This window comes from Physeter macrocephalus, chromosome 7 (genome assembly GCF_002837175.3).
Source record: "Physeter macrocephalus isolate SW-GA chromosome 7, ASM283717v5, whole genome shotgun sequence".
NCBI classification, from domain to species: Eukaryota; Metazoa; Chordata; class Mammalia; order Artiodactyla; family Physeteridae; genus Physeter; species Physeter macrocephalus.
Genome location: NC_041220.1, coordinates 77,197,825 through 77,209,649, shown reverse-complemented (window position 1 = coordinate 77,209,649; position 11,825 = coordinate 77,197,825). Strand labels below are relative to the sequence as shown.

Below are 11,825 nucleotides of genomic sequence, written 5' to 3'. Positions count from 1 at the left end.
GTGAGCCATGGCCACTGAGCCTGCGCGTCCGGAGCCTGTGCTCCACAATGGGAGAGGCCACAACAGTGAGAGGCCCATGTACTGCAAAAAAAAAAAAAAAAAAAAAAAAAAAAAAAAAAAAAATTGAAGAGAAAGACAAAAATTGAATGGAAACATTTCTATCACTATTTTACTGTCTTTTAGAATCTAGATATGTGATCAGATTAATAGAAGCACTTCAAAAAAGATGATTTTGTTAATGTTAATATTATAGTTCATGAGCTTATCCAGGCATGATTTTCAGAATTTCTAGATGAACAATTCTCAAATATTTTGATATTAGGATTCTTAAAAATTATTGAGGACTCAAAGAGTTTATTTTAGTTATATTTATTTATATTTACCAAATTATTAATTAAAATTGAGAAATTTAAAAATATTTATTCATTTAGAAAACGTAATAAACATATTTCATGTCAATATAAATAACAGTTTGAAGGAAAGTAACTATAGTTTCCAAAATGAAATAAATAGAAGAGTGGTATTGTTTTACATTTCTTACAAAAATCTAATACAGCTAGATTCCCATTTGTCCTTCTGCATTCAGTCTATTACCATACGTTATTTTGGTTGAAGAATATGAAGAAAAAGGAGGAGCCTTTTTAAGTATTCTTATAGTCTTTCCAGATACTTGTGATATTCTCTTTTAATATTACACCAAAACCTGACAACCGGTAACCTCTTAAAGCATAGTTGTGCTGTGAAATCTGAAACCATATCGATGACCTTTTCATATACTGTTTGTGAAGTTAGGGGGCACAGTCCAGAAGACCACCTTCATTTCTAACGCCAGTTGCAAAGTTCAGGTGGTTCTTAAGACCACCCTCAGGTTTGATAATTCACTAGGAGGACTAACAGAACTCACTGGATGATTTATTACAATGAAAGGATACAGATTAATACTAGCCAAAGGAAGAGATGCATAGGGCAGATTTCCAAACCTGGAGTTTCACTTGTCCTCTCCCCATGGAGTCATGGACGGTGTTATTTTCCTGACAGTGGTGTGTGACAGTTTGCATGGAGTATTGCCAACCACAGAAGCTCAACCGAGCCTTGGTGTCCAGAAATGTTCTTGGGGCTCTGTAGTTGACTGCTTGAGTGGATGACCTTTCATGTCCAGCCCCTCTCAGGAAGAGCGGACACCTTTAGTTTCCACCCGCTTCTGGAGGTAGAGCAGATACTGTGTGGACAAAGATAAACAAAGACATAATTATCAGGCAGAATATTCCAAGGACCTAGAGATTACCTCCCAATAGCCAAGAGCAAAGGCCATACCTCTGTTTAGTATGATTAGCACTCTTCTATACACTATTATATTAAAATCTGTTGGTCTGTCTTTATACTCTGATTGAATCCTTTTTTTTAAACATCTTTATTGTCTGACTGAATCTTTTTAACCCATGCTTGATTCTTTAACATTATGAATTGGTCATTTGGAAAATACTGGCTCACTGAATTTATGCACATCATGCAAATGTTGATACATTTCTAAGTATTGGGAAGCTGTCAGGCTCATGGTGGTGGATATGAGTTTTTCAACATTCTAATTTTGACTTGAAAGCTTGCATTTTATTATTAGCAACAAATACGGTTGTTTTCCTTGAAGTAGTAGACTCATTTTGTTTATTTCTTAAGATGCCTGCCAAATACCCAAATTTGAATAACCATAGTTTGTTAGTTATTCTTTCAAGTAAAAAGGGTTTTCAGATAAAAACCGTCTGATTGAGCTCATTCAAGCAATCACAGGGATGCTTTTCCTTGTGACAACATCAAGACTTCAGCGTGAAGCACAACTTCCCATTTTGTCACCGAATATTTTTTTAAAGTGTATTCAAGGGTTGAGGTTTAATAAATCAGTACTTTTTACTACTTCATAAAGGACATTTTAAAGTGAAACTGACTTTAAAAAAAAAAAAACTGGGTGGCAATAAAGGAACACAGTGACTACCAGTATGATCTGGTGCAAGTTGCCTTGAGTTGTGTGAAGGTGCCAGCAAGTTTTATCCATGCCATCAGAGGAAATGTCAGCATAGTAAAAAAGGCAAAAAACATCTTACTGTAATTATGAAAATAGTTTTGACCTCAGAGGTCCCCCCTGAAAATGTCTCAGTAACCCAGTAATCCTTGAACCACGCTTTGAATACCATTGTTCTGAATAAAATGTGAGATGATTATTTTTTTGCAGGGTGATTGGAGAATGAATAAATGTTGCATTTCCATTCTATCTGTTTTTATTTCCCTGGCAAGGAAAATAATTGACTTTTAAAACTAACTATTTTGGCTTTACTCTTTAATAGAAACAGTGTCAGAAGCCGATTTAAGAATAATTAACAAGTTGGCCATTCTTAATTGTATTTACTCTTATCACAATCAGATATGCTTATTATTTTTTAAGCTAATTTTGTGCTTTAATTAGAAGCTATTAAAGCATTAATAGACTGAATTATCTCGTGTTTTTGAATTATATAAGTCTTTCAAATCAAGAAGCCACATTTTGCCTACGCTTTCAGGTGGAAACATCCCTAAGGTGGTAATAAGGTATAATTAATCTCAAGTGGAAAGAAAGTTCTTTATAGTTAGGGTACCAGACCAAGAGAATGCATGAAAATAAGCTCATTTTCTTTTGAAAACAAAAACTTTGTACATTGGTATTTTTGCTCCTTTTTAGTATCTAAGCATAGTTGCTTTCTAAGTTTAAATTTTAATAATTATTACTTTGGAAGGTCACACTCAGTGATAAAATTCTGCAGCATTATAGCCATCTCTTTGAGTAAATGCCATTGATCTAAGTATTAGAACAGGCGATATTTTTGGCCTGAAGTCTGTAACTTACATAGTGCTATGTTAAGATGTTACAAATAATAGAGGCTAATTTATAAAGTCCCATATTATAATGTGAAATACATCTTGTTCTTATTTTGAAATTGTTTGAATTGTTAACGTACATTTTTGTTGTTGTTCTACCTCTATATTCAATAAGTAGATAGACCCTTGTCCTATATCTCCATGAAGTTTTTTTGTTTGGGGGGAAATAATTCTGTCGGAAATTAATAAGTGGGAAGATGCCATAGCAAATTTCTAATAAATTCCAGTTAAATGCTCTGCCCTTTACTATGTCTTTTGCATCTCTAATTACATCCTCCTGTAGTCTTTTCTTTACTTGAGTCTACAGCATTGTAAAATAAATTATGTAATTTGGTGTTTATCTCTGCATAAAATGAGTGTTGGAAAAAAATCTGTGATGTGTAAAATATTCCAATTCGCATTGAACAGTGCCTGGGACATAATAGACCAATAAGTATTTGGTGAAGAAATGAATGAAAATTATAAGTTAGACACCAATTATTGATTTTCAGTTCTATTTAAGTTATATATTAATGAATATATTAATTTCTACTATGCACATGATACCTTGTTATGCACTAAACATTAAATTTTAAGAATATTAATCCTATTTCTTCTCTCATTCATTCAGCAAACACATTGTGTTTGTCTGCTTTGTAATGGACACATACATTTTAGGAATTTGGTTAATTTTCTCTCTGAAAACTTGATTTTAAAAAGCAGAGTAAATTAACTTTTTAGTTTCTTTTTCTTAAGATCAGATTTTTATTAGTACACATTTGTTATATAGTGCTTTTTAGATTGAATAATTTTAAACTTTCCATGAACAACTAAAATTTTTCAAGTCATATTGGGATGAGTAAGGGTTGATTGGAATGGGAAAATAAAATTCAATTTCATTTCTGTTTGAGGAAGTCTTTTTTATTGCATATTGAATTTAAGAAATTCTAGACAGAGGGAATAGTTTAAGATAAAGAAAACATTGAGAACAAAAGTATCATCCGCCACCCCCTTGTGGGGTCCCTGGTCACTCTTACCTTAGGACCCAAGAGGAAAGCACCCCTAGGTACAGTTGACCAGCACTAGTTGTAAGAAAAATCCCAGTGCACACTAAACAGAATGAGTGCTCTAGCTGGAGCTACACTCCAGTATTATACCAGGTTTTTGTCTTTATAATTAAATTCGTTTAATATGGATAATATGCAAATGTTCCTGGGATATTATTTTTTAAGCTAGGAATTATTAATCCTGACATTATTAGAATCACTTAGAAGAGCTTTTTTCCCCTTGTTGATTTATTTATACGGTTTTTATCAAATAATACACACAGTTTACAAAATCAGACAGAACTGAAAAGCCTATACAAAAGTGTCACCTGCCTCGCCTTCCTCAATCGTTAGTTCTTCATTTTAGAGATAACCATTTTTAATACTTTTAGTATTCCTTTTATATTTACTGCCGTATTTCTACGTAAGAGTCTTACATTGCTCCTCCTGACTTATTTCCTCTTAGGTAGGTATAGATTTAGTTATTTTTTAAGTCTCTTCTGTCCTACAGTCTCACAATATCATTATATTCACTTTATTAAACTTTTAATTCCCCCCCCATTGTGTTAGATGTCCTTCCTTTATGTATCCGTAGGGTAAAAATCCCCTCAAATCTTTGCTTTGCTCTGTAGTAGCAGACTATTAAAATCGCCTGCTTACTTACCTGTATTTCCTCACTAGAGATAAGTTCATTCAAGGCAAGTGCTGTTTATTTCCTGTTCATTGTTGTATACTTCAGTGCTTGATACAGTGTAGGCATATAATAAAGATATTTTTGGGGACTTCCCTGGTGGTCCATTGGCTAAGACTCTGCGCTCCCAATGCAGGGGGCCCAGGTTCGATCCCTGGTCAGGGAACTAGATCCCACATGCTGCAACTAAAGATTCCACATGTGGCAACAAAGATCCCACGTGCTGCAAATAAGACCTGGAGCAGCCAAATAAAGAAAGAAATGTTTTTTAAAAGAATATATTTTTTGTTGGGCTTCCCTGGTGGCGCAGTGGTTGCGCGTCCGCCTGCCGATGCAGGGGAACTGGGTTCGCGCCCCGGTCTGGGAGGATCCCACATGCCGCGGAGCGGCTGGGCCCGTGAGCCATGGCCGCTGGGCCTGCGCGTCCGGAGCCTGTGCTCCGCAGCGGGAGAGGCCACAGCAGAGGGAGGCCCGCATACCACAAAAAAAATAAATAAAAAAAAGAATATATTTTTTGTCGTTACTGAAATTCCTTAAGATTTTTCACAATCTGGCTTCTGCCTGTCTTTCCAACCTCCTTGCTTTTTGCAGCTTCTGTGCTAACTATACCATACTGCTAGTGCATACTTTCCAGGCTCTCTTGACTTTGCTCATGCTATTTCTTTTGTCTGGTCCCTTTTCATCATCTATCTGGAAAATTCACCGTATTCAAACCTTGTTTAGATACTGTATCCTCCGTGAATTCTTTCTAGATCTCATGACCAAAAGTAATAGATCTCATGTTTTTGTTTCCAGAGTTATTATTTAGTACATTAAAATAGTCAGGAGCCTTGGGGTCTGGAGTCAGGCCTGGAATCTGTCCTGGCTCCATCACTTACTAGCTGTGTGACTTTGGACAGGTTAGTTAATTTCTTTAACCTTCATTTTTCCCATATGTAAAATGGAAATAATTGGGTTATTATGAGGATTTTAAAACACACCTTCTGTGAAGCCCCTTACTTATTATTAGCATAGTACTTGACACAAGAGTAACTGCTCAATATATGTTAACTGGTTATTATTATTAGCTATAATGCTTCTTTTTTTTTGGCTGTGCTAGGTCTTAGTTGCGGCAGGCAGCCTCCTTAATTGCGGCTCATAGGTTCCTTAGTTGTGGCATGCAAACTCTTAGTTGCGTTGCAGCATGCATGTGGGATCTAGTTCCCTGGCCAGGGATCGAACCCAGGCCCCCTGCAGTGGGAGCGTGGAGTCTTAACTAGTGGACCATCAGGGAAGTCCCTATTAGCTATAATGCTTTTGCTCGTAGAGGTTATTAATACACTTTTCTCTCTGGCTAAACTGAGTCCCTCAGGGTAAGGAGCAGAGTCTTATTTAATAATCATAGCTCTACTTTCTAGCACAGTGCTTAGATCAAGACTATATGGATTGTTACTAGAACATATAAAATAAGTTAATATCAATTTAGTCTTTCGATTATTATTACTGCTTTGCAGTGATTTTCACCACAAATGAGCATATTTCCAGTGCTTTGCAGTGCTTGGCACATACTAGATTCTTAATCCATTATTGTATTAATGAACATATGGACAAAACTCAGGGAGGCTGGACTACTTACTATATATATATATATTTTTTTTTTTACTTTTATTTTTTTATTTTTTTTGCGGTACGCGGGCGTCTCACTGCATGGCCTCTCCCGTTGCGGAGCACAGGCTCCGGACGCGCGGGCTCAGCGGCCATGGCTCACGGGCCCAGCCGCTGCGCGGCATGTGGGATCCTCCCGGACCGGGGCACGAACCCATGTCCCCTGCATTGGCAGGCGGACTCTCAACCACTGCGCCACCAGGGAAGCCCATATTATATATTTTATAGTGTATAATTGGTCTGTTCATCTATTGATCTGATGTTTTTCCCTCTGTAAATATTTCTCTTGCTAGTATGCTACAATGAAATAGTTTGACCAAATGTTTTCATTGGCTTTAGTGATCAAAAGGAATAAAAGGAAACAGAAAATTGTCTTTTGCTATTAATAATGTAGCGGTGATTTTTTTTTTTTTTTTTTTTTCCTTCCAGAAACTAAATCCTGAAGTTCGACATGTAGATCTGGAGATATTATAGACTTGATGGAATGAAGCACCTTGGAGGGAGCCTTGGAAACAAGTTTGCCAAGGCTGCTTTCCCACACTGAAGGAGTCAATGCCATTCAGAAGCCGTTTTTTGTTTTTTTTTTTTTAAGATGGAGGAAATATTTATGTAAAGAGCAATTCAACAGTCCACAGAACTAAAGCAACTTCTTACTTCTAAGAGACATTTTACAAGTTGAATCAATTTGGAAATCATGTTTTTATGTTTCAGCAGGAAACATTTTGGTTACTTAAATTGTTCATAATTTCTCATTTTAGCCTGTCAGTGTGTATTGTACCTTGCAATCATGTTTCCTTTCTTCACATTGGTAAAAAAATAAGCAGCATCTGTAAGATTATGATTTTTAATTTTGTTGCCAGTGAAGATTTCACTCCACCAAAACCTGTCAATCTTGAACATTCTGGCTAAATCTTGGTTTACGGTTTTTAAAACAGTCACTCCATTTCAAAGTCTGTCTTTCCTCATAGAATGTAGAAATTATTTTAACGTACCTTGTGTTTTTTGCCCTGAGCACTAAGAGGAACACTTTCCTAACCTAGTTATCCATAAATGTTCATTCCAGAAAGGGCTTTGTTACTGAATTGAAGGAAGAGATTTCAGTACACTCTTTTAGGTCATGCTACTTGCCATTTTGTAAAATTTCTTTTCTCTTCTTTGCTTTTTTTCCCTTATTTAGTTTAATTTTCCTAGTGGTAGAAAATGTAAAATAGCCCTAGATATTTCCATGGGCCAGTGTGATGACTGGTTTTTTGTTTTTGTTTTTTAACTGGCTTCAGTCCCATAATGTGTATTTACTAGGAGATAATGCATTTATAAGCATTTTAGCATTATGTAAAGTGGACTAGAAATATTTATAATTTCACAGAGAGGACAGCATTTTATTTTTAATTTATTTTAAAAGAGGCACTACTTGTGTAAATCTGAACTGTGGGATAGTTCTTGCTTTGAGAGATAGAGAAGTAAAACTCTTACGCGGAAACTTGTGGCCATGACTTCTGTATAATATCATAGACAGTAGTGTGTCTGTAACATGAGTTTCTTGCAGTTACAAATGGGCATTTAGCATAATGTATGATTATAACATTATGTGATAAGTAGCTTTCTAATGATCATAAGGTATCAAGATGAAAAAACATGCAATTCAGTAATTGAAAATTTAGTGCAAAACTACAGCTGTGTCTCCATTCATCAAAAGAATTCATATGCACTTTAAATTGTTCAGGTACCAGTGAGCATTGTCCATGCAAGAGTGGTAGCTGGGTGAATAATCTCTTTGCTGGATAAGTGAGTGCTTAAGGACCTAGGTCAGTGTCTAAAAACTTACTTAGATTGACGTTTATGAATTATAGCAAGTTATAATCCTGGAAACAAAAAATAAACATTTGATTAAAGGGTTTGTAATAGTAATTTTTGGATTCAGAACTGTCATTTACTGGAAAATTCTGAAAATTTACATTGGTGTACACTTTTTACCACTACAAAACATTTTGTGTGCTGTACATTTTAAGTGAAATAACATTCCAGTTTTATTTTTTAAGATATGAAATTGTTTTATACATATATATGTATATACACGCACACAATTTGTTCTTATGGTTTCAAATTCTTCACTCCTACTTTTTAAAAAACTTTTTTTTACCCATTATAATTATACTTTCTGTGTCCCTTCTTCCCCTTTTCCCACCTGCCATTTTGTTTATTCCATGTCAGTGTGCCATGTGGGAAGGTACCAAATTATATCCAATTTCCTCCTAGTAAAATTACTCTAAAAATTTTCACATAGACAAAAATATTAACTCATTTAAAAAAAACCTCAAAAGCTGATGTGCAGTAGTTATTCCAAATGGTAGATTTTTTTAAAGGACTCCCTGAAAGAGGCCAACTCCTGATATTTCTTTGGGTTTTCTAACCTTATTTTGATTGAAGTCATACCTATTCTTAAATAAAAATTGAAGGCTTATGTTTCTGTCCTTTCACTGCAGTTCTGTTCTGCACTGATATTTTAAAGTTTGTTTAAGTGAAATTTGACATAAAGAAGTACAGCCTATCTAGGAATTTAATGTATGACATCACTGGTCCCTTTTTTTTTTTTCCCTTCCTTTTAAACGAGTCAAATTTGAATTTTGAAACCAGGGAATTTGGTCCCCTTTCTTTAAAAATAAGATAATATCTAGTTGTTCAGGTTTCTTATTTTTGTTTTTTTCCAAATTAATACTTCTTACTTTATCTTACCCTTATGCATAGTTTTTGAATATTTAAGCATATAAATCTTAATATTTTTAAGGAAAATAGCTTCTGTAGTAGAATAATTGCAAAAGTAATGTTGGACAGAGAAGAGGTCAGTCAAGGCCATGACTCCTGTTTGTATTAAGCTGAAATCTGGAAACCAGCAAAGGTGAAGTATATTTGTTTTCAGCTCTGGCTGTGAGTAACAGGCCCCAAACTGGAAGCTGGCACATTTTTTAGACCATGGCAGATGGGGGATGAGGGGTGGAGATCTGTTTTTAAGTGGACCATGTCGGTAGCCAGTAAGTAGTATTCAGTTCCAAAGAGCGAGATTCCTGAACATATACTGAGGAAACTGTAAGGTAGAATCAGATTGGAAAATTTTCAGGTTTTTTGAAAAACAAAGTTAATATCTGCATACATCCTCCTACACACCAAATAACCCAGAACAACAAAAGGGCATTCGACTTGAATTTTGGGTATATGATTTTAGTGTTACCTTAATTATCCTGTACTTTGGATAATAGTTTTTGCTAAAATTATACCATCTAAAGGAAGTGGCTTAAGTTTTAAATCTGATAACTTTGGGGTAGAATGCTAGGAACTACAGAAAATTGCACAGGCATTTGGAATTTATCCTATTTTTCTTAGATTGCATTTGTCAAGCTTTGGCATTTCTTTTAAATGTGATGACCCCCAATTTGCCAAACTGTCAGAAGTCAGTGAAGCAAAGAATTGAAGATAAAATGTTGATTCAAAGATTGTCCCCCCCTAAATCCCTCATCCTGGTCTCTGAAATGGAAGTTTGGAAGGCATTTATATAGAAGATTGGTCTGGCAGCCTTTATATTTGCATTTAAGTTTACTAGCATCCCTAATCTTGGTTTTATGGAAAAGAGAAAATTTTTGTTTCTATTACATTGTATTTCATCTGATTTCTATGGCAGGTTAAGATTTTCCTGGTCCATCAGGGTGCATTTTTCCTTAATAAATGGTAAATAAGAGTAATTCACTTCTTAGTTTGGGATTTTCCCCGCTGATAAATGTTTGTTAAACACTTCTTTACCTCATGTGCTAACCTTTAAAAATCATGCCTTTGTTTTTGAACAGAATTTATTATTCCTTGAGTATGCTTGTTAGTTTGTGGGTGTACTCATTTTACAAAACCAAGATATAAAAACTCTTAATTGTTTTATGATCCACTTTAAGTATAGAGAGAACTATTATTAATATACCATTAGGATGTCATGTAGTTGGTAAAGTGCAAATTCAAAAAATTATATCCCTTAGTGACACATAGTATATATTACATTTTGACAAAATAAGATTATTTAAACATGTTAGTTGGATTATTTCTTTTGAGACTGTGTCAATATAGTATATTTAGAGGAAAAAACACAAAAATTAAAAACACCAAAAGGTAGAACGTAGAGCCAGCCTGCAGTAGGATCCAGGTTGAATTCTATACTAATCCTGTAGGAATTGCAGCTGTGTTTTCTTTTTCACAAGAAACTAAACCAAAGTAATTATTCAAAGTAATTTGGTATTTTGAGAGGGCATATTTCCCACCCCAAAATAAAAATGTATTGAAAACAGAAGCACTGTAGTTTAGAATTTGTGTAGCAAAATACAGAATTGTGTCTGTGTCTCTAAGGGCTTGTAGAGGTTTTAAAATAGCCTTAAAAGTAAAAAAACAAAAAACAAAATAATTGTATATAATAGCTATCAACAGGATAATTTGAACTGTTTATGCCAGGTACCATTTTATACGTACAAGCATTCCTCAGAAATACTGCAGGCTCGGTCCCAGACCACTGCAATAAAGCAAATATCAAAACAAAGCAAATCACACAAATTTTTTGGTTTTCCAGTGCATATACAAGTTATGTTTACACAGTACTGTATGTAGTCTACTAAGTGTGTAATAGCATTATGCCTGAAAGCACAATGTACATACCTTAATTTAAAAGTACTTTATTGCTAAAAAATGCTAACCATCATCTGGGCCTTCTGAGGGGCTTTTTGCTGGTGGAGCATCTTGTCTCCATGTTGGTGGCTGTTGAAGGCTGGGGTCACTGTGCCAATTTCTTACGATAATGAAGTTTACTGCATCATGTGACTTCCTGTCGTGAACGGTTTCTCTGTAGTGTGCAATGCCATTTGATAGCATTTTACGCACAGCAGAACTTTCAAAATTTGGGTCAATCCTCTCAAACCCGGCCCTGCTTTATCAACTAAGTTTACATAGTATTTTCAATCCTTTGTTGTCATTTCAATAATCTTCACAGCATCTTCACCAGGAGTCAATTCCATCTCGAGAAACCACTTTCTCTGCTCACTCATAAGCAACTTCTCATCTGTTAAAGTTTTACCATGAGACTGCAGCAATTCAGTCACATCTTTAGACTCCACTTTGAATTCTAGTTTTCTTGCTGTTTCCACCACACCCGCAGTGACTTCCTCCACTGAAGTCTTGAATCCCTCAAAGTCATCTACGAGGGTTGGAATCAACTTCTTCCAAAGTGCTGTTAATATTGATAAGTTGTCTTCCCGTGAGCCACTAAAGTTCTTTTTTTTTTCTTTATTTTTGTTTGCGTTGGGTCTTTGTTGCCGCACGCGGGTTTCTCTAGTTGTGGCGAGCGGGGGCTACTCTTCGTTGAGGTGCACGGGCTTCTCATTGTGGTGGCTTCTCTTGTTGCAGAGCACGGGCTCTAGGTGCGTGCGGGCTTCAGTAGTTGTAGCACGCAGGCTCAGTAGTTGTGGCACATGGGCTTAGTTGCTCTGCGGCATATGGGATCTTCCCGGGCCGGGGCTCAAACCCGTGTCCCCTGCATT

At 35.6% G+C, this 11,825-nt stretch overlaps 1 protein-coding gene across 1 annotated transcript in view; it reads left to right on the top strand.

Annotated features, from left to right (window-relative positions):
- Positions 1-10,171, top strand: part of SLC30A9 (solute carrier family 30 member 9) — a 76,267-nt gene extending 66,096 nt beyond the window's left edge. The window contains exon 18 of the mRNA XM_007125176.3: positions 6,694-10,171. Within this exon, the coding sequence (XP_007125238.1) occupies positions 6,694-6,738 (45 nt within the window). The 3' untranslated portion in view covers positions 6,739-10,171. The remainder of the gene's footprint in view (positions 1-6,693) is intronic.
- The last annotated feature ends 1,654 nt before the right edge of the window (positions 10,172-11,825 follow it).